Source organism: Durio zibethinus, chromosome 6 (genome assembly GCF_047325235.1).
Source record: "Durio zibethinus cultivar Kanyao isolate XHJ-2024 chromosome 6, ASM4732523v1, whole genome shotgun sequence".
NCBI lineage: Eukaryota > Viridiplantae > Streptophyta > Magnoliopsida > Malvales > Malvaceae > Durio > Durio zibethinus.
In genome coordinates this window covers 860,385-887,938 of record NC_143167.1, presented here as the reverse complement: position 1 = coordinate 887,938, position 27,554 = coordinate 860,385, and the positions used below count along the sequence as shown (strand labels likewise).

At 35.3% G+C, this 27,554-nt stretch overlaps 6 protein-coding genes across 8 annotated transcripts; 4 read left to right on the top strand and 2 right to left on the bottom strand.

Moving 5' to 3' along the window:
* The first annotated feature begins 263 nt into the window (after window positions 1-263).
* On the top strand, window positions 264-5,660 carry LOC111284619 (SMR domain-containing protein At5g58720-like). Of its 2 annotated transcripts, XM_022873385.2 has the most exons (11): window positions 264-1,001; window positions 1,101-1,126; window positions 1,655-1,768; window positions 2,506-2,591; window positions 3,236-3,450; window positions 4,126-4,202; window positions 4,320-4,376; window positions 4,636-4,703; window positions 4,806-4,912; window positions 4,999-5,069; window positions 5,242-5,660. In XM_022873385.2, exons 1-11 carry the CDS (start codon window positions 380-382, stop codon window positions 5,362-5,364), a joined length of 1,566 nt encoding a protein of 521 aa, XP_022729120.2. In that variant the 5' UTR covers window positions 264-379; the 3' UTR covers window positions 5,365-5,660. The 2 variants fall into 2 exon arrangements, with proteins under 2 accessions (XP_022729120.2, XP_022729121.2); XM_022873386.2 differs by lacking the exon at window positions 4,999-5,069 and having other exon boundaries at window positions 5,242-5,385.
* Window positions 5,661-6,922: 1,262 nt separating this feature from the next.
* Window positions 6,923-9,147, bottom strand: LOC111284620 (peptidyl-prolyl cis-trans isomerase CYP19-4-like). The gene is made up of 7 exons (XM_022873387.2): window positions 9,031-9,147; window positions 8,641-8,719; window positions 8,134-8,181; window positions 8,012-8,035; window positions 7,494-7,676; window positions 7,325-7,400; window positions 6,923-7,236 (listed from the first exon to the last, which is right to left on the bottom strand). The coding sequence occupies exons 1-7, from the start codon at window positions 9,103-9,105 to the stop codon at window positions 7,098-7,100; spliced, it is 624 nt and encodes a 207-aa protein (XP_022729122.1). The 5' UTR covers window positions 9,106-9,147; the 3' UTR covers window positions 6,923-7,097.
* Window positions 9,148-9,686: 539 nt separating this feature from the next.
* LOC111286575 (E3 ubiquitin-protein ligase APD2-like) lies at window positions 9,687-13,547 on the top strand. 2 transcript variants are annotated; one of them, XM_089761675.1, is made up of 11 exons: window positions 9,687-10,139; window positions 10,388-10,494; window positions 10,595-10,720; window positions 10,859-10,955; window positions 11,365-11,439; window positions 11,526-11,608; window positions 11,887-12,033; window positions 12,482-12,568; window positions 12,644-12,716; window positions 12,802-13,144; window positions 13,301-13,547. In XM_089761675.1, exons 1-11 carry the CDS (start codon window positions 9,893-9,895, stop codon window positions 13,374-13,376), a joined length of 1,461 nt encoding a protein of 486 aa, XP_089617801.1. In that variant the 5' UTR covers window positions 9,687-9,892; the 3' UTR covers window positions 13,377-13,547. The 2 variants fall into 2 exon arrangements, with proteins under 2 accessions (XP_089617801.1, XP_022732344.1); XM_022876609.2 differs by lacking the exon at window positions 12,482-12,568.
* Window positions 13,548-13,919: 372 nt separating this feature from the next.
* On the top strand, window positions 13,920-17,299 carry LOC111286526 (uncharacterized). The gene is given in 7 exon segments (XM_089761673.1): window positions 13,920-14,165; window positions 14,168-14,253; window positions 14,358-14,968; window positions 15,500-15,689; window positions 15,829-15,893; window positions 16,311-16,521; window positions 16,803-17,299. Coding segments are annotated over 7 exon segments (1,629 nt in total). The 5' UTR covers window positions 13,920-14,047; the 3' UTR covers window positions 17,151-17,299.
* Window positions 17,300-19,133: 1,834 nt separating this feature from the next.
* LOC111286042 (phosphoinositide phospholipase C 4-like) lies at window positions 19,134-24,272 on the top strand. Its single transcript, XM_022875802.2, has 9 exons — window positions 19,134-19,862; window positions 20,396-20,592; window positions 21,565-21,700; window positions 21,784-22,026; window positions 22,198-22,433; window positions 22,575-22,692; window positions 23,281-23,433; window positions 23,515-23,601; window positions 23,761-24,272. Exons 1-9 carry the CDS (start codon window positions 19,548-19,550, stop codon window positions 24,073-24,075), a joined length of 1,800 nt encoding a protein of 599 aa, XP_022731537.2. The 5' UTR covers window positions 19,134-19,547; the 3' UTR covers window positions 24,076-24,272.
* A 485-nt stretch (window positions 24,273-24,757) lies between these two features.
* LOC111286043 (organelle RRM domain-containing protein 6, chloroplastic-like) lies at window positions 24,758-25,891 on the bottom strand. The gene is made up of 4 exons (XM_022875803.2): window positions 25,717-25,891; window positions 25,545-25,613; window positions 25,329-25,435; window positions 24,758-25,050 (listed from the first exon to the last, which is right to left on the bottom strand). The coding sequence occupies exons 1-4, from the start codon at window positions 25,751-25,753 to the stop codon at window positions 24,979-24,981; spliced, it is 285 nt and encodes a 94-aa protein (XP_022731538.1). The 5' UTR covers window positions 25,754-25,891; the 3' UTR covers window positions 24,758-24,978.
* Window positions 25,892-27,554: the final 1,663 nt, after the last annotated feature.

Below are 27,554 nucleotides of genomic sequence, written 5' to 3'. Positions count from 1 at the left end.
TTAACCTCCTAATTTTACGGAGGTTAAATCCACCTAATATAATATTCCACGTGGTCCAATCTCGATAACTCTCCCTCTTCCTTGTTAAATGAAACGGTAAAAAATATTTCCAAATAAAGAGAGCAGGCGACGGTAACATCAGATTCTTTAAGAGCGCGTGGGGTCAGGGAATCCAAACTTTCTCTATCCCCACCGCTGCCTTAGAATCTCAATAATGCCATTCACACACAAAATAAAAAAACGGAGAACCACTTCCAAATTTCACCGGCAGTGTACTTTCAGAAAACCCCTCTTTAGAACCTGAAATCTAACTTTTCTTTCCAATTTCACCCCCTCTTCTTCTTCTTCTTCGAAATTAGGGTTCAACGATTCTCGGAAGATGAAGCACACGGCGACGAAGAAGAAGAAGAAGAAGAAGCAGAAGAAGCGATCACGTGCGACCAAAACGACGGGGGTCAACGATTCGTCACGTGACACGCTACATCAGCAGGATCAGCGGCGAGTAGAAGAAGTCAATGGAGAACAGAATAATCCTCTCAACTCGTTAATGATAACCTTTGGTTCGATCTCTCTGGAAGAAGCCACGTCAGCTTATAACCAAGCCAACGGCGATTCGGACAAGGCGGCGGGGATTCTATGCAATTTGATCGAACACGATAACGAAAGTGAAGATCCAGAGAGGTCGACTAGCTCGATCTGGAGTGGGTCGTCTTCGTCGGGTTCATCCGGGTCGGGGTTTGCCGAAACGGGTTGCGTACAGAATTTGATTAGCGGGAGGGGACGATGCAGAGGGGTAAAACAGCAGAAGGGAGTGGTGGCGGCAACGGGGACGGTTTCGACGGTTCTTGGGAAAGAGTACATTAGGGCAAGCCCACGGCGGGACTCGGCTGCACCGGCGGCTGCAAGATCGTCGTTGGTGAAGGAAGAAGCGGAGCAGTTCTTGTGTTCAATGCTTGGGGACGAGTGTGAACTTAGCATGGCTGTTGTTAGAGATGTTTTACGTGAGATTTTTTTTTTTTTTTTTTAGTATAAAGAAGTTTTGGGAATAATAAATTTTAATTTTTTTCCACATTTAATGACCAAAAATTTTATTTTTGCAGGTGAGTGTGGTTACAATGTGGGGAAGGTATTGTGAGTTCTAAAATGTAAAATCTGAAGTTGCTTTCTTTGTTTATTTTGATGTATCATAAACTGTGAAGCAGTTGCATAGTCATCGAGGAAATAAGTAAGACAAAAAAAAAACATAAATTTGCTTATGAAATGCTTAATACTTCCTTCAGCATATGCAGTGACATATATGACACTTTATGAATGGTTCATTGATGAAAATTAACTAATTTCTATCCATACAAAGCGCACATCTAAGGATCTGGATCCTATGCATATAAACTGTTTATCACCTTCAAGAAAGCAAATTGGGAAACTGGGTTACTTGATTCAGAAAAGGTTGGACTGGGTTGACTTTAGTTCTTTAATTCTCTCTCTCTCTCTCTCTGTCACTCTGTGTGTAAGTGAGATCTTGAGTGGAAACAAGTGTAAGGGCTAGGCTGTTGAAATATAGCTTGTTGGTACTATAGTTTGATGGTATGTTTATTTTTACTAGGTTGTCTTTTTGAAGAATGTCGTTACGATTCAGTTTATTCTTTATTTCCAGGCCTTGGATGCATTACTTGATTTATCTGCTTCCTCCTATAAACAATCCAATAATTGTAATGACAACATGAACGCCAGACAAGATGCAGGATTCCTCATTGAATGTGCTGATAATGTAAGTAATACCAATTTTATTGCTTAAATGTTTCAAATTTTCGGGGTCAGTTCCCTCATTCTGTTTATAAAATGTGCTGACAATGTAATTAATATGAATTTGATTACTTATATGTTTCAAATTCTGGGTCAGTTCCCTCATTTTGTTTATAACATCATCTTTTTTTTTAAGTAAAGCTTTATTTTTTAGAATAATTTATACATCAAATTGGTAATATTTCCAAGTAGATCAGTCCCAGTCTTCTAGATTTTGATGGAATTAAGGTGTTATGGTTGATAATATCTGATTTCAGTGCTATTAGGATGCTTACCTTTTCTTAAGAGGGGGCAGTGCAGATTCAGAACGAACCTACTTTCCATTTTTGGTTTGGTTAAAATCTTCCTTTAGTGTTCTATCTGATGGTTAATTGTTTCTTATGCTAAGCCTGAGGTTTTGACTTTCAGAGAGTTGAGTTGAGGCTTTGGAGTCAAGTCCATCTTTGTATTGCAAACTAAATGTAACTGAAGGGAATATTAATTTTGAATATATATTCATTTAGTTAATCAGCGATGGAGTGAAACTGAGAAAATGCCCCATTTCTTTGGAAACAGACAAAGCATTATGTAGCCTTTTTTGTTTTTACAGTTCTTTATAATTTACATTACTTCTTCTTTGGCTCAAATAATTTCAAAAATTCTCTCTGAAGCATTTTTCATTGCATCCTATTCATATGAAGTGATTTATAAATTTTCTAACAGTTAACAGATTGGGCATCTGATTGCATGTCTAATTCCTCGGAAAGTGAACTTCAAGATAGTATATGGTCAGTGGGCTACGGTTACAGGTAATTCATTCTGTCTGTCATGGTCCTATGATTGTTTTACTTGGTTATTCTTTTCAGTGGTGTTTTCCTATCTTCTTCTAACATAGAATTATGTTATAATAGCATAAGAGACTTAAACGTTGTAGATGACCATATGGTGTCAAGCCATTTCATTCAAAATCTTGAAGAATAAGATCATTTAGATTAGAAACAATTGTTGTGGGAGAGAGATCAAGTGATTGCCTGTTAGACTTAGAAGAAACTACAAAAAGAAGAAGGCAATAATTCCTTGAAGCTCTTCAAGTCATTTCTTATTATGTAAAAGTAGTGTTTGTCACTTAAGGTGGATTATTCACTTGCATTGCATGCAACTGTGGTACATATTGACAAATACAATCATAGCTAAGAATTACTTTTGGTTGAGATAACTATGCTGTATCTATGATATAAATGTCATGCTTGAATATTATATCTCCCATGTTAGTGCCAAAGTCTTTGTATCCTTTGAAATACTTATTTAGAATACTTTTATGTTGCCTTGGCTGTGGCAATACTGTAGAAAGCTTATTTGTTGCCTTTAAATTTCATTGCTCCTAGTTGTAGGATCTCAAGTATCAAAAGCCAGGTTTTGTAATATTAGGCTTTTCTCCTTTCTTTAATTTTAGGAATTACTCAAGGGTTCAGCTACCATCTTGCCCAAGGAGTAACGTGTCTGATCTCCCTCAGGAGTTGTTGGATTCTTTATTTAACTTCCCCAAGAGTTCTGAACAGGAACCAAGCACCATGAATTGGAGGAATGTAGCAAAGAAGATGCAGTCATTGGGACCAGGGATTGATGTCTGTCCATCTAGCGTGGCTGAGCCTCAGCAGGATATCTATGGTATTCTCTCGTTAATTTTCTCAGGCTTTATTTGTTACTATAATGTATGGGTTTGTTATTACATGTGGCCTTTATTTTTGATGTGGGATAATGAATATCAGTATAAATAGTCTTGCATTGATGTTGTCCTGTCACTATGTTTTAATTGAGCAACTTTATTAGAAGTGCAATACTGCAATTAAGAAAGACCTAATATAGTGATTACCTTTTCATTAGTAGTCACATGTATGTTAGGCACGCATATGCATTGTCATATTTAGTCTTGTGTTGGTCCCAATTACTAAGATTTAGACATGATATTAGTAATTATGAGATAAATCCTTATTTGGGACATAATTTGAATATACAAGTACTCAAAGCTACTGTATGACCCCCCTTCTTCTGAGAAATAGAAACATAAAAATATGCAGGAAGGTGGTTAATATGCAGGAAAGTGGTTAGGTCACTCTAGGGAAAAAAAGCATTAAAAGAAAAGGCAAAATTTGAGGAGGTTCTTGGTTAAATGTAGCTTTTTTAGGGGTTGATATCATTTTTTGGGTTTCTTTTTTCACTTAGCTTTTTCAACCATTTTCCAAAATATTTATCATAAACTCATTTGTCTAACTTATAGATATAAGTTTTTGCACAATTTGGCAATGTGTTGTTCCTAATAATTTAAATTTCATGGGATTGTAGCTAAGGGAGATGAATATCACGAATTTAGAAAGAGTGCCAAAGAGCATTGGGATTCCACAGGATCCTACTATCAGAAGGTATGATGTTTATAGCATTCCGTTTTTATAGTTTGACAAAGTTGAAATATGCAGTTAGTGGATTACTTGATATGAGTATTATAACTATTTGACAATACAAGGAAAATACTTCTACAGGCTGCTACAGCATATTCAAAGGGGCAACGGGATTATGCGGCTTATCTTTCTGATCAGGTGTGTGTTCTACTTGAGGGAAGAATGCTTTGAATCACAGCATGTTACCTATAAGTTCTAGATGTGATGTCACGTTATTGGCAAATTTTAGAAAAGGGGAAACTGTCAAAGAAAGCAACAATGAGATCTGGGGATCATATCCCAACAATGTTTGCTTGTCTCCTTTTCTGCTGACATCAATATGATGTCTTATGTCAAGTTTGGGGTTGGAGGTTCGCTTTATAATAAAATGCTGACATGATATCTTGCATCTGAGTAGGGGAAGAAACAGACTAAATTGGCCAGGGAAGCAGATGAAAAGGCAAGCATGGATATATTTAAAGCTAGGTTAGTCCTCGTATAACTAACTGAACAAGAAGTATTCTCTCATTGACTCTACCTCTCTTTTTTGTGGTCAAACAAAAACTAATCAATCAGCTGTCTTTGCAGGAACAAAGCCTTTGAAAATGTGATAACAATTGATTTGCATGGGCAGCATGTCAAACAAGCAATGAGACTTTTGAAACTGCACCTTCTATTTGGAATCCATGTTCCTTGTAAGCATTTGTTCTAACAAATTGTGTATGCGAGAGAGTGTGTTTGTGATGTAGTTCTACTTATTACTTGCCTTCATGTGCTCCAGCGGTTCAAACTCTGAGGGTTATCACTGGATGTGGGACGCATGGTATGGGGAAGTCAAAACTGAAACAGTCGGTATGGGTTTAAATTAATTCAAAAAGTCGAAGGCTTAGACTCTTTTCTAGTGGTTGCATTATGGTCTTAGCATCAACTTTATTTATTCCTCTTGGTGGTTACTTTTTGTCTTTGGAGGACAGCACAGCAGAGTCTATTTTCAGTAGTTTATCCTGACAATTGGTGCATGCAGGTTATTAAACTTCTGGACAAGGAAGGTATTCGGTGGCGCGAAGAGAACCGTGGAACTGTGCTAGTGAAGCTTGACGGATACAGGGAATTCAGCTTTTTAGATTCCGAGAGTGACACCGAGTAAATTAATTATGTAATATCAACCACAGGTTTTCCTCATCATCCTCTGTGTAAGAAAGACTAGGATGTAATGTAACAAAGGTTAATGTAGTGTTCCGACAACAGGTATCAGATGTTCATATGTATACTATTACAAGTCCATGTACTCTGTAGGTGGGTGAAAGCTTCTTGAAGGTGAACCCTCGCGTATGTTGAGTTTAGGGAAATCATGTATCTGACTGGGTTCTTGGTAATGACAAAGACCCATGAAAGACTGTATATTTCATTTAGTTAAAAACAGAGGCTATTTCTGTGTGTTCATTTGCTTTCATTGGAAACTCAATTTACTAATGGCCATGGGGCATCTTCTGGTCTTGGAAATAAACGTACGACATATCATAAGTTTATTTATCCTCCCATGTCTGTCACAAGAGCCTGGAGCAGGCGCGGGCCGTATTGGATCAGAACCGGGAACTCATCGAGAAAGTGAACGAGAATCACCAGTCGTAGGATCCCGATAATCTTGTTAAGAATGTTGGACTGATACAGGAGATCAACGGGAATATCTCAAAGGTTATCGAGATTTACTCCGATTTGTCGGTCAATTTCTCGGACATTGTTCGTCAACGAAAAAGGACCACCTGGTGCTCTTGAACCGATTTCGAGCAATTTTCTAAAATTCTTCAGCATTTGTGCTCTGATCAAGGTTTGGTCTTTTGTCGTGGTAGTGGTAGTCGTCGGGATTAATAAAACTTTGCCGTTTGTTTGTGTCAGTATGCCATTTGTAATTGTACAAAAAAAACAAAAGAATCAGTTTCAGGTGTTGTTTACGAGTCGAAGTTATCGTCTGTTTTGCTCAAGTCATTTGTGAACTGAACTCTGACCGGGCCGTGTTTTAGCTTTTGAGGTTAATGGTAACGCTGTGGTGGTTGTGCATATCTTTTTTTTTTTTTTTTAATAGCGGCGGCACTTCCTTGTCTGCGTTAATCTACCCTGCAGACGAATATGAGGTGTTTTCCTTCTGTTTGAGCTTATTTTCTGTTCTCATTTTGTCTTAATTTTAGTGTCATTTTGCAAATTTCACTCGGTGGTTGATGGACGGATCGTCAGGATCATAGCAGCAAAGCTCCTTTGAATTTTCTAAAGATGATTCTTCTCCTCGTAGTAAAGTTTTTCTTAGTTACACTACTATTCTTTGATTCTTACGTATTTGTTAAAGGTTTCCATTCTCTGGAGGTGAATATGTTTGGTGCACACAATTCTTACATCTTAAGTCATGCTGCCAAGCTCCTCAGCATTTCCATCGACAGAAGCAGGTAGTCAATTACATAAACCTGGCATCTGATGATAAATGTAGCTTATCGTATATGTTCACTGGCATTTCTTGTCCTCTTGAAAAATAGATGTGAGAAAGTTTCAACAAGAGAATGGGAAAGGTGAGGATTGCTTTGCTTAAAGTGGCATAGGAAAATGCACCAATGCTAAGTTTTTTCATTAGAAGTCGGGGACGTGTCCCTAACACCCATAAGATCTAACCAACCACCAACAGAAAGCTTGTTGCAGTTACCATCCATAACATGTCATTCAGTAATTGAAAATATATAGATAATAATTTGCAAACGAAACACCTTAAATTAACAGAGGAAAAACCCCTAAGTTTAAAAAAAAAAAAAAAAGTGTTCATCTCACAGTTTTTATCACGGGCTTAATTGGAATAACCAAACACCAAAGTTTGTCACTGAAACATGTGCATGATAATTACAGAGGAATTTCACCACTGTCAGCAATCACAACTTTGCTCTTGGGTGTGCCGCTCTGCCTTCCTTCTGCTTCAATTTTGTAAACCACATCCATTCCAGACAGCACCTTTCCAAATACAACATGTCTGCCATCCAACCTGTTGAAAGTAGTCAATGATTAGCGGCAAAGTAAAGAGGTGATAACTGAACCATCTTTATTGGTTGCAATTGTAAGTTTGTAATTACCAGCTGGTTGTCACAGTTGTAATGAAGAATTGTGAGCCATTGGTGTTAGAACCAGCATTTGCCATTGACAAAAGCCCTATATGCCATAAATTTTTTGTCACAAATATTCGGAGTCATTCCTCACAGAAAGTCATTTATAGCACTTTAGATAGAATGGCATATGGCTTACCAGGTCCAGTGTGCTTCAACTTGAAATTCTCATCAGCAAATTTCTCACCATAAATCGATTCTCCACCTCTTCCGTCACCAAGTGTAAAATCACCTCCTTGTATCATGAAGTTAGGAATAATCCTGTGAAATGCACTACCTTTGTAGTGGAGAGGTTTCCCACTCTTTCCAACACCCTTTTCCCCTGAAATGGAAAGCCCAATCTTAGAATAACGCTGTGTCAAACAAAATTTGCAAAGGAGCCACTCACAAAAGGCTAGTAAAGCTTCACTCTTCTTTTCATTTTCATTTTCTCATGGAAAAGGGTTGTCAGAGGTTTTGCCTAGTTCTACAGATATTACATCTTTATGCCTCTACAAGCTCTCCTCTTGTCAGTTTATGAATTTTTTGATCATACAATATTTTGGTAATGGTGAGCTAATGCACTTGGAGTTTATAGAAATATAGATGGAATAACAAGATTAATCATAAGAAAAACAAAACGGTAACAGAGGTCAATCAAGGAGATCATCCGCCTACCTGTGCATAGTGCTCGGAAATTTTCTGCATATAAAAAAATTCAAGCTGCTTAGTGAATAATTGCTAGGAGAATTGCAGCAACTACATATATGCCATTCATGTAGCCACAAACACCAACATACCTGCTGTTTTGGGAACTGTGTTTCCAAAGAGTCCCATGACAATTCGACCTGAGAACATGTTCAGCAATCTTTTAGCTATTTACACTGAAAGCATAAATCACTTTTACCCAGAAATTAATATAGATGCCTATATTAAAGTTCTATCCCCATATCAACCTAAAACCTCGTTTCATCTCAAGATATTAGTTATTACAGGTATGCTAAATCACTTCATATACACAAAGCCTTTTATCTTTTTTCAAATTTGGAGGTTTATTTGTTCCATGATATTTTCACCCACCCAAAAAAAAGTACTGGCATCAAAGAAAGCTAAAAGTTATTTAGTTTTACAAAAGCATCCTGTTCTTATATAAATAATCTTTCCCTTTCTGCAGATTATTCACAGAAACATCTGCACATAACCACTGTTGAGCAATTCATAACACATTATGAGATAGCAGTTCAAAAAAATGTGCTTCATCACATATCCAATGGCGTTAGACCATAAGGAAGAGGAGTGAAGCATACCAGCAGGTTTTCCTGCAATTTCAACATCAAAGTAAACTTTGTGAGTAACTTCCTTCAAATCTTTCTCGGACTTTTTTGCCTGAACATTCCATAAAACAAATCAAATAATCAAAATCAGCGACCACATCTGATTATTAAATTCATCTATCTAAAGAAATATAACTTGATGCTTTTAATATCCATCAATCCTAAACTCAATTAGCAAAGTGAAAAAGAAAATGAAAAGCAATAAACAATCAGCAAAGAAAAACAGAAGAAACCCAGAAGATCTTAACAAAATAGAAAGCGATTTTCGCATTTTATTCATAGATCAAGACCCAAATATCATCAGTTTAGAAAAACCCAGAACTCAAAAGAAAAAGGGGAAAGAACCGAGAATAGAAAGTGAACCTGAGCTAGAGTTAGTGATCCAGAAAGGACCAAAGTGCAAACCAAAGTGAGAGACAGAAATCCTGATATCTCCATCTCTTCACTCTTTTGTCTTCCAAGCTTCGTAGCCACTAACGTGAAGATGGCAGGAGAAGCAAAGAAGCATTATATACAAGGAAGAACGTCATCGCCAACCTAATCAGCCAATGTGGATTTGCCACGTGGGCTGGTACGTGTTTTATTGAATGTTATTGGGTGGTGCGCGTTGATTTTTCTGACCCTGAAGCTTTGGATTCTACATCTTTTTCCTTTGGATTTGGTTTTGCAAGATATGGGTCGTATTTGGTCGGATCATATGGCTGTGTTTTGTGCCAATTTAGGTTGTACTTTATAAAATAGAATGAACCCTGACCGTGAAAGACAGTAAGAAAGTGAGAGAAACAGAAAGAGCGGCCCAATAACTCTGAGTTTAAAGGGTTACTTAAAGGCCCAATCAGTAACAGTGATTAACTGATTGGATTTTACTATATAGTAAATTTTAGAGACCCAATAATAGCAAAACACGTAAGACTTCAAAACATGTATTGGTCAGCATTCATCAGGAAAACTCCATAGTTATGCTTTCAACTAACTGTCACTCATCAACTACCATTCCTGAGTCCCAGGAAACATGAAACAAACACAAAGGAGTAAGGACTGCCTGGTGACATCCCCATCTTTCAATCGTCAATGTCTGCTCCTTTGAAATTCGTCAATCACTCATAAAGATAAAAATAAGAGGGAGAACAGAAAGGAGAAACACCTTTTTGCCAACTTTATTTCTTTATATTCACTACATCTTTGTTTTCATACCCTGCTTCAAAGTTAAACTTTTTTCCCTAGCATGGAACATTCACCAGAACATAGTCAACATGCACCTTCTTCTTCTTCTAGCTCAGGAGTCCATGAAGATGAAGAAAGTAATGGCCAAAGAAATTATCAAAGCTTGCACCACCAAGAGCAGGAGCAACAGCAACAATCTTCTGGGGTATCTTATCATCTGAATATATCGATATCCAATGTGGCAAGGATTGATATGAGGGATGATGTTTGGTCTTGTGTTGTTGTGCTTATCACATTTTGGTTTTCTGGTTAGTTTTCTTTCTCTCTATTCTTCAAGTTTATAATAAAATCTTAGACTAGCATTTACCTTTGTCTCTCAAGAATTAGATAAAACCCCACAATTCCCTTCTCTCAAAATCTAAGATCAAAGACTTAGAATTTTAATGGATATTTTCAGTATTCAGTACCAAATGGTGGTTTAATTTGTTCATGAGATTAATGATATCTCTTTAATTTGTTTGTGGCTTTTGTGTTTCCAATATTTCTGTCCCAGCAGCATCCTTGACTCTGATTCTGGGTTATTATGGATCTGTGACTTTACAATTGGGTCCGAATTGCTCACGCCTTCTACAATCTAACTCTTTCTTTGTTCAGTCTATTAAGGTGAATATTGCTGCATATATCAACTCATTCTTTCCCTCTTTTTTTTGGTTCTTGCTTCTGTTTTTGTCATTACTGTTGACTAATCTTATTCGTTTGTTAGGTTGAAGAATTGGATAAGCAAAAACCAGGGTTAATGGTGTATGGATTGAGCAGACCATCTCCCTTAGATGTTGAAATCTCCTGGACTGAAACATATGAAGTATTTGTACCAGCCAATTTCGATAAGGCAAATGGTTTCTCCGTATTTGTTAGAACATTACTTCTTTTATTATTTTTTTTTCTCCTTTCATACATGAATTATGCACCATAGCTAATTTAGAAGTTTCATTAATGGTTTAGAATTTTTCTTTCTTTTATTTTCCAGGAGTGGCTATTCTTCTTAAACAAAGGGTCTCAAGTGAATATTTCATACATTATAAGATCCTGCAGTTCCTCCCCTTTATCCCTTGTCATTGCCCAAGGTGAAACCCAATTCTTTAGTAAAGATTGGTGATTTATTCTTGTTTTTGTTTGAATGAAACATCATGGATAGTTATGCACCAAAGTTTATGTTGATATCCCCTTTAACATCATTATCAACGATTGTGCTTATAAAAAATGGTATGACTAGATTAACAGTGGAATGATTTTGCTTTACCTTGTAGAATGTCAGGGTCGTTTCAATTGCAGATCATATTTTTCTTTCCCACAAGTCTATTCTAGCTCTAAATTTGTCTACAAGTTTTCACAACAGCCTTTGCATGCTATACATGATGTTAATGGGTACTTCTCAGTAAATTTCACATAAAAATAACCAAAACAAACCTTCGGTACCAGAAATGCATTGTTCAAATGTATTCATTAGAGTAAATTTCCATATTAAACACGCAGGTACAGAAAGCCTTGTTGAGTGGGTAGAGGATCCATCATATCCTAATACAACTTTGTCCTGGAATATTATACATGGTAAGATTTATAACTGAAGTATGTTCATGAATACCGATTTGAAATACATTGGGCCTCTTAACGTGATACTGCCATGTGCTTTGCAGGAAGTGGTAAGATCCAACAGGAAATTCCGAAGTCTTCGAATTATTATATTGCTGTGGGAAATTTAAACTCTGAAGAAGTGGAGGTAATTCCTCAAATATTGTCACTCTAACATCATTAATCTACAATTAGAATATGTTCAAAAGTTCCCATAGAACCATGCACAACTACTAGGTTTTTTTGACAGACTGATTTGAATTATGAAAATCCTTCTTTGAGTGAAACAAAAAGAACACAAACTTTAATCAATTCTCATGCACATTGGTTGCTGCATCAGCTGATAAGTGAAGTGAATGGTTTATGCTTAACACTTGGTGTGCACATCCTGAGAGGCTAATCTCTTCTTAAATGTTTATGATTCAGATACAGTTGAATTTCTCAATCAATGCTCTCATCTATGAAACAAGTCAAGCATATTACAGATGCTCCTTGGGCGATCATATGTGTAGTTTGGAGCTTTATCTTCTAGGAGAAAATGCTGCTGTCCTATCTTCACCTGGTCATAATGAGGTGAAAGAATAACATCAATCAACCTTATCATCTTCAATTTGTTCCGGTTATCTTAAATGCTAATGTGCTATGTTAATCAAGCAATGAGCTTAAGTGTCCGTTCTTGTTAACTCTTAATAGTAGCATTTCTGGTGCATAATTTTCTTTACGTGTTCAAAACTCAAAAGTCAAAACATGAATGTCAATTTCATGTATTAATCAACAAGAACCTCTGATCCTGGCAAAACTATGGCAGCTGTTAGCTGTTTCAGACCCACTTAACCTCACACCTGCTTTCCTCAAAATATTCTCAGCATAATAATTAGTTTCTCTTCCAACAAAAGAAGCCTAGTAGCAAAAAGTAATGGCCTTTTGTCATCCTAATTAGTGTTTCTTGGAGTTTCTTCTGTTCCACTTTGAATTTAGTGAAAGAAATTCCTTTGTCGCAATCATTCTATACATGAATCAGAAAGTTGTTCCTACTTCGAAGATGTTTCTGCTAAGCGTGGATGATCATGTTTCAGCTGTTTTAGTCCAGACAGTTCATAGGATCATGGTGTGTTTTTTTTAATTTTTTTTTTTTATTTTTAATTTCAAATATGAGAAGTTCACTCCATTTTGGTTCTTTCAGGAAACTCAAAATGGTAGCTGGTATGTTAAAGTATCTTATGGACCTCGATGGATTACATATTTTGTTGGATCAGGTTTTTCCATTTCCCTCACGTAACCCTTGTTGCATAGAAAGAATATTTAGTCCGTTTTAAACATTTACCTCTTTTGCTACTGCAGGTGTGATGACCATCCTTATATTATTAGCCTTTAGATTCTGTAAAATGTTTCAGAGTAGAGATGAACCAAGATTCCATGCTGGAAATATGGAACCAGAACGAGCCCCGTTGCTTCCAGAAAAGGATGATGATATCTCAAGCTGGGGTTCATCTTATGATTCTGTATCCCATGATGAGGAGGATCTTGAACAGTGGCTGGCAGCAACTTACCTTGAAGGAAAGCCTTTACACGAAGGGGAAAGCAACAATCTTCCTCGTTTTTGTGTCATTTGCTTCGATGCACCAAGCGATTGTTTCTTTCTTCCTTGTGGACATTGTGCTACCTGTTTTACCTGCGGAACAAGGTAAGATATAGCGCCATATCAACTAATGTACTATGCACCCCTTTTTCCAAACTAAGCAATTCATTGAGCTCGTCAACCATTATTGAATTCTTATGATTATCAGATGCTTGTAAATCAGTGGCAAGTTTGAATTCTTCACTCTACTTATCTATGCAGGATTGCAGAAGATGCTGGTACCTGTCCAATATGTCGTAGGAAGATGAAGAAAGTTCGGAAGATATTTACAGTTTAAGCCATCCATTCGAGTAATGTTGTGCAGAGATTTTAATCATGGTGTAAATTTTTTATGCCCCATAGAAGAACATGAATTTTTTTTTTCTCACACTGCTGGCATTCGATTCGGACATACTGTAGAATTCTGTATAAAATTTGTTGCTAAGAGTTTCAAAAAGGTTTGATTGAAGGTTTTCCATATTCTTTTAGATAAAGCTTCTTCATTTGTTGTCAGTATCATGTAAATCTTTTCTTTCTGTCCCCAGGTTGAACCCAACAGGTTTAGCCTGGTTTCCTCTATTTGTTATGTAACTTTCCATTTCACCAATGAATTATAGTATAAAATTCACATCGACTGTTGATCGGATGATTTGAAACAGTTTGTCTTGATCCCTCTTTAAATCTCTTCCTGGATAGATTCATAGTCATAGATGCCATAACAATCAAGTACCAAGGAGATTGCTAGCTCTCGTTACTGTTCACATCATGCCATTGCCAAGCTAAAATTGCATTAGTATTTTGGACCCAAGACCTTTAAAAAGGTGCTATGATGAAACCCAGATTTAGGAGTAAAACTCAGGGGCCAAGGCCCAGAAGCATCGGAGCCGGCATCGGAGGAGGAAGCAAGACATTCCATCCACGTGGACGGTAGGCGGTCGAAAGTAGAAACACCAAGAGGCCAAGAAAACCATGCGAGAGAAAATGAAGAAAAATTTACCTGAAAAAAAGGACACTAATTCAAGAAAAAACAAAAAGCAAAGGACACCATCGCAGAAACAGCAAATGCAAATGCCAAAAAAACAAGAATGGGTTCACACCCTCGTTCTCCTTCCTATCTCTTCTTCTCCGTCGTTGCTCTTTCTTTCCTCTCCCTTATCGCTCTTCTCATCTACAAGGTCCCTTTTTTTTGTACCAATTCAATTTGATTTTAGAGCTGGTAATAAAACGAGAAATGTTCTAACGGTTTTGTTTCTTTTCTGGGGTACTTGTATGGGAATAGGTAGATAATTTCGCTTCACAAACGAAAACAGTTGCAGGACACAATTTAGAGCCAACGCCATGGCACTTTTTCCCGCCAAAAAACTTCACCGAAGAAACCCGACAAGCCCGGTCTTACAAGATCATCCAATGCTCCTATCTCACTTGTCGCTACGCCGGCACCAACAACGATGTTCTAGCATTGGAGGAGCAGCAGCAGGAGGAACAACGGCGGCATTTCGTATCCTCTCAAACACCTGAGAAATGCCCAAACTTTTTCAAGTTCATTTACCGTGATCTTGAGCCGTGGGCTAAAACCCGAATATCGAACTACCATATAACGCAAGCCAAGCAACACGCAGCGTTTCGGGTTGTTATTGTTGAGGGAAGATTGTATGTTGATTTATATTATGCTTGTGTACAGAGTAGATTGATGTTTACGTTATGGGGATTGTTACAGCTTCTGAAAAGGTATCCCGGGATGGTTCCTGATGTGGATATGATGTTTGATTGCATGGATAAGCCTACCATTGATAGAATCGAACATGGGTCTTTTCCGGTACCGCTCTTCCGGTATTGTACAACCGAGGCTTACTTTGACATCCCTTTTCCTGACTGGTCTTTTTGGGGTTGGTAAGAATCATTGAATCACAACTCTTTTTATGAGATCTATGTTAAGATATGGCAAAAGCTGACTCTGATTAACTGAATACCTGAAGTTACGAAACCAACATTGATCCAAACCTGAAATACTATGCATAACTTATATTAGTCATATGCGGATAGAATGTTAAATTGAGTAGACCATTTGGTGAAGTATGAAATGTATGAAAATATGCACGAGTTGCTAATCTTAAAAATTAGTTGATTTATTAATTAAAATTATGTTGAGTTATATTTGTGTCACTGAATGTCATCTGTGCAATCCATGTTCAATTACTCTAGTAATCTGAATCCTTTATACAATTTCGGTATGCTATATATGATGAGATATGTATGTATATATATGTGTGTGTGTGTGTGTGTGTGTGTGTGTGTGTGCATCTATCTGGGAATTTGTCATTAGCCTCATGTGGTATAAGAGATGTGGTTTACAATATTTATTAGTGATGGGTATGGTTTGAGTTCTTGTGCATGTCTTTAAGGTAACAGACTTGTCTGCAGGCCAGAAACAAATATACAGCCCTGGGATGAGCAGTTCAAAGATATTAAGGAGGGTTCACAAGCTAAAAGTTGGGCAGAGAAGTTTCCCCGTGCCTTTTGGAAAGGAAATCCAGATGTCGAAGCTCCAATTCGTCAGGAGCTAATGCAGTGCAATCACTCTAGGTTGTGGGGCGCACAAATTATTCGTCAGGTTAGGTTGAAACTGTTTTGGAATGCTTGAATTTTTATTGCAGAAATGATAGGTGTAACACCCAAAATTATGTGCTTTAAGGTGCAATAATGACAATATTATGTTATTTGATGTTGTTACCTTTTATTGAGCATTACAGAACTGGGAAGAAGAAGCAAAGGGTGGGTTTGAGCAGTCCAAACTATCCAATCAGTGTAATCATCGGTGAGTACTCTTCATTGAGTAATTTTACTAGAGCTGATATTTCAGTTGTTTAAGGCCTTTTCTTTTCTTTATCCACTAAAATGAAAGGAAAGTACTAGTATTTTGTTTTTCTTTTCTTAGTGTCTCATATACTAGCACAATAAATTTACAGTTTTCTTTTAGATTTGCAGTCGTTGGGACCTAAGAATCAACAACGCTATGCCTTTTTTTTTTCCCTCTCGCCGAGTGAAACTCTGTCCAATTTTATAACTTGATAGTTCGATCCGCATGGATTGCATTCGACAAAGCAAGATAAATGAGGGCTACATCTATTAATGGATATTAGAAATTTTAGTTCTGAGGCTCAAAAAGTGCATAACTCAAGTGTTTTAACGAGCTTAAATGAAATATACTGACATATTTTACCCTTTTCTGCAGTTTTAAAATCTATGCTGAAGGCTATGCTTGGTCTGTAAGCTTGAAATATATCCTATCTTGTGGTTCCCTTGCTTTATTAATTTCCCCGCAATATGAAGATTTCTTCACTCGTGGTCTCATTCCTAAGTTCAATTACTGGCCTGTCTCTCCTATTGGTTTATGTCACTCCATAAAGTTTGCTGTTGACTGGGGTAATACAAACCCGTCTGAGGTATGATCTTTTGGCCCGCAAAATGGCGAGTGAAACCTGTTATTTGCCATGCTGCACTAGTTTTAATTGTTATATGTTGTTTAGCTGAATCTGGAATTTGGGCTGCTGAGTGTACACATAACATTAACAGAAATACGAAGAGTACATTTCTAAATGTATAATCAATAGTCAGTAGCAATGCAATTATCAACTAGCTTATCGCCCTTCTTTGAGAAGAAGCGTGTCATTGTGCTTTCCCAATAGCGATACATCTTGTTTTTCTGATAAATTTCGCTAAACAGGCCGAGGCAATTGGGAAAAGAGGGCAAGAACTCATGGAAAGTCTAAGCATGGATAGGGTCTATGATTACACGTTTCACCTCATTTCAGAATATTCGAAGCTGCAAGACTTCAAGCCTGTCCAGCCATCATCAGCTCAAGAAGTATGTGAGGAATCCCTACTTTGCTTGGCAGAACCGAAGCAGAGGGAATTCCTTAAAAGAGCAGCTGCTGTCAGATCATCTACACCGCCGTGCAGCCTCATCAAGCGTCCCAATAGTAACTTTTTTGATATCTGGACTGAACAGAAGAAGAAAATAATAGAACATGTGAAGGACATGGAGATGAGAAATGCAGTGAGAGAGATATGATGTAGAATGTTTGCAGTTGTCATGTATACAGAAATTCTGTAGCTTTAGTGTCACCTGTAGACTATGTTCTTTTAGATTATTTTTCTCTATATAAATACATGTAATCAGTTCACTTCGATGATTAACTACTATCAAATGTATAAACTCCCCAGGCCACTTGTAAAAGAAGGAACTTTTCTTCCAGGGTACAATATTTCCTATATAAATTGACATCTGGTCCGTGGTAGTACATATTTTTTCGTCGTTTTCTCTATCAACATTGCTTCCACCATCTCATCAGCTGACACTATAACATGCATCTATATATCTGTCAACATTCGTTTGAGGAAACATATTCATAAATGAGAGTAAGAAAGTTTGAATGTTGTAATCGTTCACATTGCATGTCCAGTTGGTTCACTGTCTTGTTCTTTCTCGTCATCTCATGGGATATTGGTTTGGTAACACTCATTGAAAAGGGTTGACTTAATAAAAAAAACGTAGAATTTCCAAAGGCTACGACCAAGTTTCATATTGTTGACTCAATGGGGCTTTGATTTTTCCATATAAGAATAATAATAATACTGAGAGTTGCAGTGCAGGTTTAGCTGTCATTACAGTTGTAATTTCTCAAATTTTTATTTACTTGATAAAATTAAAATACTAAAACAAAACTTGATTAAGCCAAAGTAAACTCCTCTTAGACACAAGAAATTTATAAAAAAAAAAAAAAATCTGCAATGTGGACAGAGCGACTCTTCAGCCAATAAGAACAGGGTAAATAACTATTAATGCTTATATTTTGTTAGATATGATAATTTATATATTTATATTATGTAAAATATTAATAATTCATGTATTTATATTATATATTACATGAATATTATGTTTTATAATTTATATTTACATGAAAAATATGAAATATATTTTATAGTTTTGTTAAATATCATATATAATTTTTATTAAAATTTTAAATTATATTATTTTTATATATTTTATTTTTATTATTTTTATATTATATTATCATATTATGTTTTAAATTATCAAATTTATATTTTATTTTTTTAACGAAATATGTGATCTTATATGAGAAATATATATTGTTTATATATTTATTTACAGTTACATACTTATGTATAAATAATTCCGTGGCAAATAAATAAATAAATAAGATATAGAGATTAATTATTACAAAAAAAAATGAAGAATTCAAAATTTAATGTAATTAAATTTTGTGATTATTTTAAAAAATAACATCTATGACAGATAATAAGCACTAAACTATTTTGTAAAATAATCATTTAATAATAAACAAAAATAGCACTAAAAAAGTCGATAATTGGGATAACCGGATGAACAACGAGTCCACGTGATAGTGCAAGTATTGCCTTTATTTTATCACTACAAACCCTTTGACCTCCCATGTCATTGGATGCCTCTTTCTTTCGAATTTTTTTAATGATTATGTCAAAAAAAAAAAAAACAATTCATCATGTGCAAATCAAGCTACCTAACTTTTACACTTACATTATTCGTTACTTATTGGAATTTTTTAGGTAAAAGGAAATTATTTTTTATATTTCCAAAAATATATTTTCTTTCAATGGACTCATCGATTTGTGTTGTTGTTGGACCAAATTCTTAACATTCATAATTTTCTCGTGCTATTAAACATCTTGGTGGAAAAGCATGGATTAACATTTTTGGCGGTGTTTGAACTTTGAAGCACAAATTATCAGTAAATACGTTCCAAATAATTATAATGATTTAACATTTTTTTTTAATCACTGAGTCTTAGAACCCCACACAATTTGGAAAAATTAATCTATTATATTTTATAAATAGGTTAATTTTTTACTAATTAACTCATTGAGAATTTAAATTTTTTTCACCGTATTTTGAAAATTTTATCCTTTTTAAAAGAGTCGATTCAAATCTCTTTTTAAAATCAGAAAAATAAATGGAATTAATGAGACGAGAAAAATAAATAATTAAGCTTGAAGAGTTTTAAATTAAAATATGAACAAATTGATTATTGATAAAACGCTCTGTCTTTTCATTTTTTTTTTTCACACCCAACAAACAAGTGTACATTTTCTCTTTATTTTCTTCGACGACAAACAAGAAGTAGACTTTAAAGCTAGAAGTCAGGGAAGCTATAGTTTCAAATGAAATAAAATCTTGACGAAAAGCTGAGACCAAAGCAAAAGCAAGGCGAAAGCTCTGCTCCATTCTCATTACACACTTACAGAATTAAAAAAATATAGAAACAAACAAAGAAAACTAAACTAAACCCACCTTGGGATACTTATAATATAATCCAATGTCCATTTAAATATCACCCCAAGGAAACCAGAGGCCCGTCAAACCTTTTTCACTTTCATTTTGATCAGGGGAAAGGAAATACAGAGTTGATCGATGGGGAGTTATAGGATGTGCCTGTGCTTTACCAGGAGGTTCAAAGTCACTGAGGCAGCACCACCACCGGACGTTAAGGATGCATTCATGAAGTATGCTGAAGGTGCGCCCCACATGACGGCGGAGCAGCTGCATAGATTCTTGGTGGATGTGCAGGGGCAAAGCGGTGCGACGGTGGCGGATGCAGAGGGGATTTTACAGCAGGTGCTGCAGAAACGACATCATATGGCTAAGTTCAGGAGACACACTTTAACTCTTGATGATTTCCATCATTACTTGTTTTCTGCAGATCTGAATCCGCCCATTGGTGATCAGGTGCTCTGGTTTTTTCTTCTTCTTCCCATTTTTGATATTTTCCTTTTTCCTCTGTTTCTTGATGTTCTGTTTTGTTGAGGTTCCAAAAACTCTCGTATCTTTTTGGAATTTTATTGGTTGTGAAAATTTTTCCCCCTTTTTTTGGTATGTTAAAGATTTGAGTTTTTGGTGCTGCTGGAGGTTGTTTTTCGTGCTATTCATGTACTCCCAAAGTTTGCCTTTTTTCTGTCTTGTTTTGGAAAGAAAAGGAATGCTCTTTCAAAACTATAACAAAATTAGTCTTTGATGTTTCTTGTTTGAACAAGTTGTTCTCTTCAAGCAAAGTGCATATGATTTTGAAATTTTGATCCAATCACTAGCAAAATTTTATAATTTTACACAGAAAATTGAGGAATGTTCCTTATCCAATTTTTTTTTCTCTTCCTTGATAATTGCAATTCTACTAAAATTAGATAATCGGAAACTTGCTTGCAACTCTTTTGTGGAGATTATGGGGCCATTTGTTTGACAATTAGTACGATCTTTGTCTTCAGGTCCACCATGACATGACAGCACCTTTGTCACATTATTTCATATACACTGGTCACAATTCATACTTGACGGGAAATCAGCTCAGCAGTGACTGCAGCGATGTCCCAATCATAAAGGCACTGAAGAGAGGTGTGAGAGTGGTGGAGCTTGATATATGGCCAAATAACGCAAAAAATGATGTGCATGTTCTACATGGAAGGTAAAATATACTTCTAATTTCCTTGTTATTGGATTATGAAGTATAGTCAGTATGTTTTTCAATGTGGGAATGTCTTGATAGAACTATATTGATTTTCTTTCTCTAGACAGGAACTTAAGATGGTAATAAGAACAACTTAGAAATCATTGATTTATGAGGCAAAATGCATGCTTTTGTAGCATTGATTAGCAGGCATGGTTTGATTTACAATTGAGCTTTTTATGAATGGAATACTGTTAACCTTTGATAAACTATTATTTTTGTTTACTTAGTAAGATGAGAGGTTCGGTAGATTTTTTTTTTTCTCCTTGTTGGATCCCCATACCTACAAAAAGTTGAGAAACCTTGCATCTACAGGCAGTCAGCAAGATATCAATTTCCTCTGCACGAGGAGTACATAATTTTGTCTCATTTTCATTTAAGTGTTTTAGGAGACCAAGTCCATCAATCAATGAGGTGGTTTTGAAAAGTCTTGGTGCTTGCTTGTTTCCAAATTGGGCTTTTTTCCCCTGGAGGAAGTAAATAGGGTGGATGTTCTCTTCCCTATAGGTCATACTTAGCAGCTTAATTTTAGAACGTAATAGCTTTGAAGCATGGTTATTTAAGGTAGCTAATCTGATGTCTTTTTGGTACAAGTGATAGTATGTGTTAATCAATGAATCAATTTCTGTTTAGATCCATGCCCAGGAACCCTTAACGAGGCCGCAAAAGAACTTTTGAAACTTTGAATAGAGAGTAAAAAGATAATCAATGTCTATTAGGAGATAATGATTCAGGTTTGAATATCTACTTAATGCCAAAGTAGAAAGAACCATCGAATAGAGGAGAGAAAAAGTGAACCAACATCTATTCCTTCTTTTTCTGCAGCAATTAACATTTGATATTACTTCCATCTTGAGTCAGCTTATTCTTTTTATTTTGTTTTGTTTCTTCTTCTTGAACATTCTTTGAATTGTCTGTTTATGAAACTAGGACTTTGACAACTCCCGTAGAACTCATTAGATGCTTAAAGTCCATTAAAGAACATGCTTTTAGTGCATCCCCGTATCCCGTTATAATTACTCTTGAAGACCACCTGACTCCAGATCTTCAGGCGAAAGCTGCTCAGGTTCTTTATACAATTCTTTATCTATCAGCCAGCAGTTGTGCTTGGTATCACCTTTGACTGACGTGAAACTAATTTCATGGTAGATGGTTACTCAAACATTTGGAAAAATGCTGTTTTGCCCTGAAACTGATCAATGTTTAAAGGAATTCCCTTCACCGGAGGATTTGAAGTATCGCATCATTATATCAACCAAACCTCCCAAAGAGTACCTTGAAGCTCAGAATAACAAGGACAAAATGAATAATTCACAAAAGGGGAAGGATTCTGATGATGATGTGTGGGGAAAAGAACCAGCAGAGCTTACAGCTAATCAAGAAGATGATAAGGTGTGCTTGGAAATGAATGGAATTACATGTTGGTTTCATTTAGCCTATTATGTACCTTTTATTAGAGATGATGAGGAATCTTTTACAGGTGCACCTAGATATTTGCACCATCTTCCAAGACTTATGTAGCTTTTTTGGTATTCACATTGAAGTTTCCTCTATGGTTTGCAGACTGATAGTGATGCAAGCGAGAACAATCAGGATGATGAAGATTCGGATGCACCTGAACCTGAAGTATCCCCTTCAGAAGCACCTGTGTACCACCGTCTTATTGCCATTCATGCTGGCAAACCTAAGGGAGGTTTGAAGGAGGCACTAAAAGTTGAACTTGATAAAGTTCGGCGCCTTAGTCTGAGTGAACAAGCACTTGAAAAGGCCACAATGTCCAATGGGAGAGATGTTGTGAGGTAATTATTTGTATTATTAGTTTCAAATCAAACCTTCCTGTTATGATGTGCTGAATATGTAAAATGTAATTGATTTTTCTGCTTTATTAATAACTTTTTGACAATTCCCATTTATATAATCCTCATGATCATTGTATTTAGATTTACCCAGAAGAATTTCCTGAGAATATATCCTAAGGGTACTCGGTTTAACTCCTCCAACTACAAGCCACTGATTGGTTGGATGCATGGAGCTCAAATGGTTGCCTTTAACATGCAGGTTTTGTATCTCTAGTTCTCTACCTATTTCAGTTGCCCAAATCATTGAATATTTAAATGCTGTACTCTAAAACTAATGCCAAGTCTTGCCTCAACTAGCTGGATTAGTCTGGAAGATTGTTTCTAGATTTGTGTTATAGTCGGTGAACTTTAGGCTGAAGGTAAGTAATAGTGTTTCATTGAATTAAGTCCCCGAGTGAAATAACTAAGTTCATATATTTGATGTGGTCATAGGTGATAAGATATTAGCTTGTAGGGATAAAAGTGTTCAATCTCCGGTGTGTTTCATTTAAATTTTCCTTATGAATGTGCTTTTTAGAGACTAAAAGAAAAGAGGTAGAAGAGAGGAAAGCATGACTTCCTGAACGTGTTTTTCAGCATTACTTCCTGAACGTGTTTTTCAGCATTGAAGTCACAAACGCGAGCATATCGAATTAGAACATGCTATAAATACTAAAAGCATTTTCTTCAATGCTATCTTTCCTTCTTAATTTGAATGCAAAATTTGTTGTTACCACCCAAATTTGAATGACAGGGTTTCATAGTGCACTTTATATGTCCAACCAACAAGGTTTTGGTCTAATTGCAGGGATACGGTACGTCTCTTTGGCTGATGCATGGGATGTTTAGATCTAATGGAGGCTGTGGTTATGTGAAAAAACCGGATTTTCTGATGAATGCGGATCCGAAGAGTGGGGTGTTTGATCCAAAAGCTAAGTTACCTGTGAAGAAAACTTTAAAGGTAAGCATAATGCAATATTAACAGATTCATTCTCAACACCCTTTTACAGTTTTATTGAATCCTTTGTTGTCTTCTTGACAGGTGAAAGTCTATATGGGAGATGGGTGGCACTTAGATTTTAAACAAACACACTTTGACTTCTATTCTCCACCTGACTTCTACACCAAGGTAAGATGATTTGCACCAGTAGCCCGAGATAATAATTGTTTGTATGTGCATGTATCTGAACTTCTGAGTATTTAAAAGCAAAAATGATTGTGAATTGACGAAGAACAAAGTAGTTTGATTACCTTGTTGCATGAATTTAACTCTGAATTTTTAATGCAGGTTGGCATAGCAGGAGTGCCAGCTGATGAAATAATGAAGAAAACAAAGAAAAAAGAAGACAACTGGACACCTGTTTGGGATGAAGAATTTGCATTTCCATTGACTGTTCCTGAACTGGCTTTGCTTCGAGTTGAGGTCCATGAATATGACATGTCTGAGAAGGATGATTTTGGCGGTCAAACTTGTTTGCCAGTCTCTGAACTGAAGTCAGGGATTCGGGCAGTTCCCCTCTTTAATGAAAAGGGAGAGAAGTTCAACTCTGTAAGACTTCTTATGCGCTTTGAGTTAGTCGACTATGAAGAGATGTCTGGTTGAGATTTCAACTACCTGATGTCCATTATATCCTTGTAACATAATCTTTTGCTTTTCAATTAGTATCTGTGGATTATTTTCCCTGTTTTGCAGCGTATTTATGATCTAAAAAAAATGTTTTTTGTTTTGACAGAAGTAATTTCAGCTTCTTGTACACCTGCCAAAGAAAAAAAATAAAAAAAAAAGAAGTGTTTGATCCACCTAGTGCATTCTCTCAATTATATTCCTAATCCTGAATATTAGTTTAAACCAGGATATTAGCTATTTGATTCAGAACAATGCTCCAACTACATAGGTTTACTTTAAAAACAAGTTATTCCCTATGCGTGCTCACCAGCTTAACTAAAATAAATACTTCGCCAATTCATCTTCAAGCATGACCATCCATGCTTTAATTTTCACGCAAGTGTGATTTTATTTTCGAAGTTATATACAGCAGCATTACTTGTTTCTCAATTCTCAACTAGCTGGTGTTGTGGATCCATCCCCTAATGCTACAACAAGCACTTGTTTTCACAATAGTAACGTTATGCAAAACTGTTAAAATTTCGGATCAATGGGATAGTTTTTGGCAAAGTATAATAACAATACTAGTAACAAGGCAAAGAACATAAAGCTTTCTGATTATCATGTACAAGCTCAATAAAGCAAGTCAATAGCTTTTGAAGGATGCAATTTACTCAAGTTTATCCAAAATGGTATACCATTGTTTCATTTTCTTCAAATAATCATAACAATCACAATGTTTTCATACTTTACTCATCACTGCAGAGTTGCATTCTACAAATACTGTAATGGCTTTTGAGTTCTCTAAGCACATGATACTACTGGAACCTACCTTACAAAATGTTGGTAAATGAAAAGATTTTGAAACAAGCATTATTGTACCATGTCTCACCTCCATTTTCAGCTGTTTGTATCATTCTTTGGACTTGTACCATTTGCGAATTCAACAAATATCAGCCTTCCGCGGACAATCTGTGCAAAGAACAATAACATGTAAGACAGGGTCGCTGGGAATATGCATTTCGCAGCATGTTTTGATAACAAGGAAAATGCTCAAAATCTCAACTTTACTCTTATTAAAGCAAGTTTACACAACATAAAACAAAACTAATGAACGTAGTAAGCAGAGCATTGATCAGAACTTTCTTACACATAATGAACCACATATTTACCAGACAATCAGATGGCAAATCGAAATTGCCATTGGAAAGAAAAAGATATATAATGAAGGTGAATTATGAGGATATTACCCTGCCATTCATGGCTTTTAATGCCTTCTGTGCCTCCATCTCAGTTTCATATGTAACAAAACCAAACCCTTTAGGCCTTTGAGTCTTGGGGTCTCTGATGAGGTTAGCTACTCACTCAACAAAAAAAAAAAAAAAAACGACAACCCAATACAGGGATTGGTCAAGTACTCTGAATTTCGGAGAAAATCATAATAAATTGAATGAAAATTTTAGTACCTTCTTTAACAACACCAAATGGCGAAAATAAAGTTTTAAGCTCTTGATGGGTTGTGAAAAATGACAACCCTGCGACCAAGTGTTAGAATTAATTCCTTAAAAATTAAACAAAACCCAAATTGAAAAATTGAAAAGTGAAGGAAAGAGAAAGAGAGAAGGGACAGTCACTAACTGCTAACGAAGAGCTGAGCGCCCAATCTCTTTGCCATCTGAGGCTGAAATGAAGTGCAGCCAAACAGGACACCTAGAGTTGGTAGTTTCTGTTATTTGTGGACATCATAGCTATCTGAAACGACGACGTCCTTCCCTTTACCTTCGGATGGATGAAATGAAACGCTCTTCTGTCTCATGCTGCGGGTGCTTTTTTTTAATTGGAATTTATAAAAATTTTCAATTTTTTTTTTTATTTTTTGTATTTTATTACAATTTTAATACATATCATATTTATCAACGTTATTTTTCAGATATGATAAATTATTTCTTATACCATTTATCAGTAAAAAAACAAAAAATCACAATTTTAATTTATGTATAATAGTTTGTATAATGATAAGAAAATAATTTATGAGGGTTTAATTTAAAAAATTCTTTTCAAGTATTAGTTCATATAAAATACTTGTTTATTAGACTTTTGAAAATTAAAAATTCCAGCAAGTAATTTTTTTAAAATTAGATAAAAAAATTTTAAGAATTAAAAAAATATGAAAAACCTTTGATTAACGTGTGCCACTAATTGCATATTGGGTTAGATTTTTCGTACGGTCTTACCCAGACCCAATGGCTTAAGAAATTGGGCCAGACTATCTAAAGCCCATAATCAAGGTCCAATAATAGACAATAAGGGCCCGTTCCAAGGAAATATAAAACTAAAATATTTAGAGTAAATTTTATATTTATCACTTAATTTTTATATGTATTTTATTATTTTAATCTAATATATATTGTACATGAGACAGATTTTACATGTTTATATGTATTTTATTAATTTCAAATAATTTTTTACTATCATATGAATTTTAAATATTTTTCCAACGTATAAGTATATATTCATAATATATAATTATTTAAAAATAAATATTTACGTGCAACGAGGACTAAAACTAATAATCAAGTAAATAACATGAAATTTTTATCGGAATAAAAAAGAAATTTTCAAATAATTACAATATCCTTTCCGATAGTTTTTAAATTTATCATTTTTCCCTAATAAAGAGTTAATTCAAAATATTTGTCCTTTCTTTAAATATTCCTTTTCCAATTTTCTTCCACTCCCACCCACGCAATCTTTGATCACACAGCAAAAAGATAAATCTATGGTTCTGAATTTCCCAGCCATATCTAATGGTTAAAAGCAAGTTGATCTCATGGGATCTAGGACAAAATTTAGATAAATTTTTTTAGATAAAATTTGTTAAATTTTTTTATTAAAAAAAGATTTAATAAAAATTTTAAAATGATAAGTTGACAAATTTAATGAGAAAATTTATAATATATAAAATATTATTTAAAATTTAAATTTAATTAATATTAATTCAATATAAAAAATTATTACAATTTTTAATAAAAATATCTATTTAAAAAATATATTAAAAAATTTTAAATTTTTATACATTTAATTTATGTAATAAAATTTTTCAATATATTAATTTTATTTTAAAAACTTGATTTAAATCTTTTCGAATATCGTTGTAAGGTTCTAATTATAGGTCCAACTAGAAGGCCAAAGACAAAAAAGCAAGTCAATCCAACCAAAAAAAAAAAACAAAAAAGAACAAAAATGGAAACTGCTAGTCGAAGAAAGTAGTGGATCAGGACAAATAAAATTATTAATTTGTAATAGTAAATTGAAGCATATTAAATTACTAAAAATTTGACCAGCTGGTTTACATAATGAGTAGAGAGCGGCGTTATTCACGTGCAAATGGGCCATCTCATCTCCATCGACCTGTCTGCTCTCCTTTGCGCTTTGCTATGCTCATGCTGCTCATGTTATTACGGCCCACGTCAAAA

What these genes read in the sequence shown, in the direction of transcription:
- LOC111284619 (XM_022873385.2), top strand. Translation starts at nt 380, where the DNA reads ATGAAGCACACGGCGACGAAGAAGAAGAAGAAGAAGAAGCAGAAGAAG. An exon ending in CAGGATCCTACTATCAGAAG is followed by an intron (nt 4,203 to 4,319) that starts GTATGATGTTTA and finishes ATACTTCTACAG; the next exon opens with GCTGCTACAGCATATTCAAA. An exon ending in CGGCTTATCTTTCTGATCAG is followed by an intron (nt 4,377 to 4,635) that starts GTGTGTGTTCTA and finishes GCATCTGAGTAG; the next exon opens with GGGAAGAAACAGACTAAATT.
- LOC111284620 (XM_022873387.2), bottom strand. Translation starts at nt 9,105, where the DNA reads ATGGAGATATCAGGATTTCTGTCTCTCACTTTGGTTTGCACTTTGGTC. An exon ending in GATCACTAACTCTAGCTCAG is followed by an intron (nt 8,720 to 9,030) that starts GTTCACTTTCTA and finishes TGGAATGTTCAG; the next exon opens with GCAAAAAAGTCCGAGAAAGA. An exon ending in TTTCCGAGCACTATGCACAG is followed by an intron (nt 7,677 to 8,011) that starts GTAGGCGGATGA and finishes TTTCCATTTCAG; the next exon opens with GGGAAAAGGGTGTTGGAAAG.
- LOC111286575 (XM_089761675.1), top strand. Translation starts at nt 9,893, where the DNA reads ATGGAACATTCACCAGAACATAGTCAACATGCACCTTCTTCTTCTTCT. An exon ending in TACCAGCCAATTTCGATAAG is followed by an intron (nt 10,721 to 10,858) that starts GCAAATGGTTTC and finishes TTTATTTTCCAG; the next exon opens with GAGTGGCTATTCTTCTTAAA. An exon ending in TGTTTTACCTGCGGAACAAG is followed by an intron (nt 13,145 to 13,300) that starts GTAAGATATAGC and finishes TTATCTATGCAG; the next exon opens with GATTGCAGAAGATGCTGGTA.
- LOC111286042 (XM_022875802.2), top strand. Translation starts at nt 19,548, where the DNA reads ATGGGGAGTTATAGGATGTGCCTGTGCTTTACCAGGAGGTTCAAAGTC. An exon ending in TTCAGGCGAAAGCTGCTCAG is followed by an intron (nt 21,701 to 21,783) that starts GTTCTTTATACA and finishes ATTTCATGGTAG; the next exon opens with ATGGTTACTCAAACATTTGG. An exon ending in TGGTTGCCTTTAACATGCAG is followed by an intron (nt 22,693 to 23,280) that starts GTTTTGTATCTC and finishes GTCTAATTGCAG; the next exon opens with GGATACGGTACGTCTCTTTG.
- LOC111286043 (XM_022875803.2), bottom strand. Translation starts at nt 25,753, where the DNA reads ATGGCAAAGAGATTGGGCGCTCAGCTCTTCGTTAGCA. An exon ending in CGCTCAGCTCTTCGTTAGCA is followed by an intron (nt 25,614 to 25,716) that starts GTTAGTGACTGT and finishes ACTTGGTCGCAG; the next exon opens with GGTTGTCATTTTTCACAACC. An exon ending in ATTTGGTGTTGTTAAAGAAG is followed by an intron (nt 25,436 to 25,544) that starts GTACTAAAATTT and finishes TTGAGTGAGTAG; the next exon opens with CTAACCTCATCAGAGACCCC.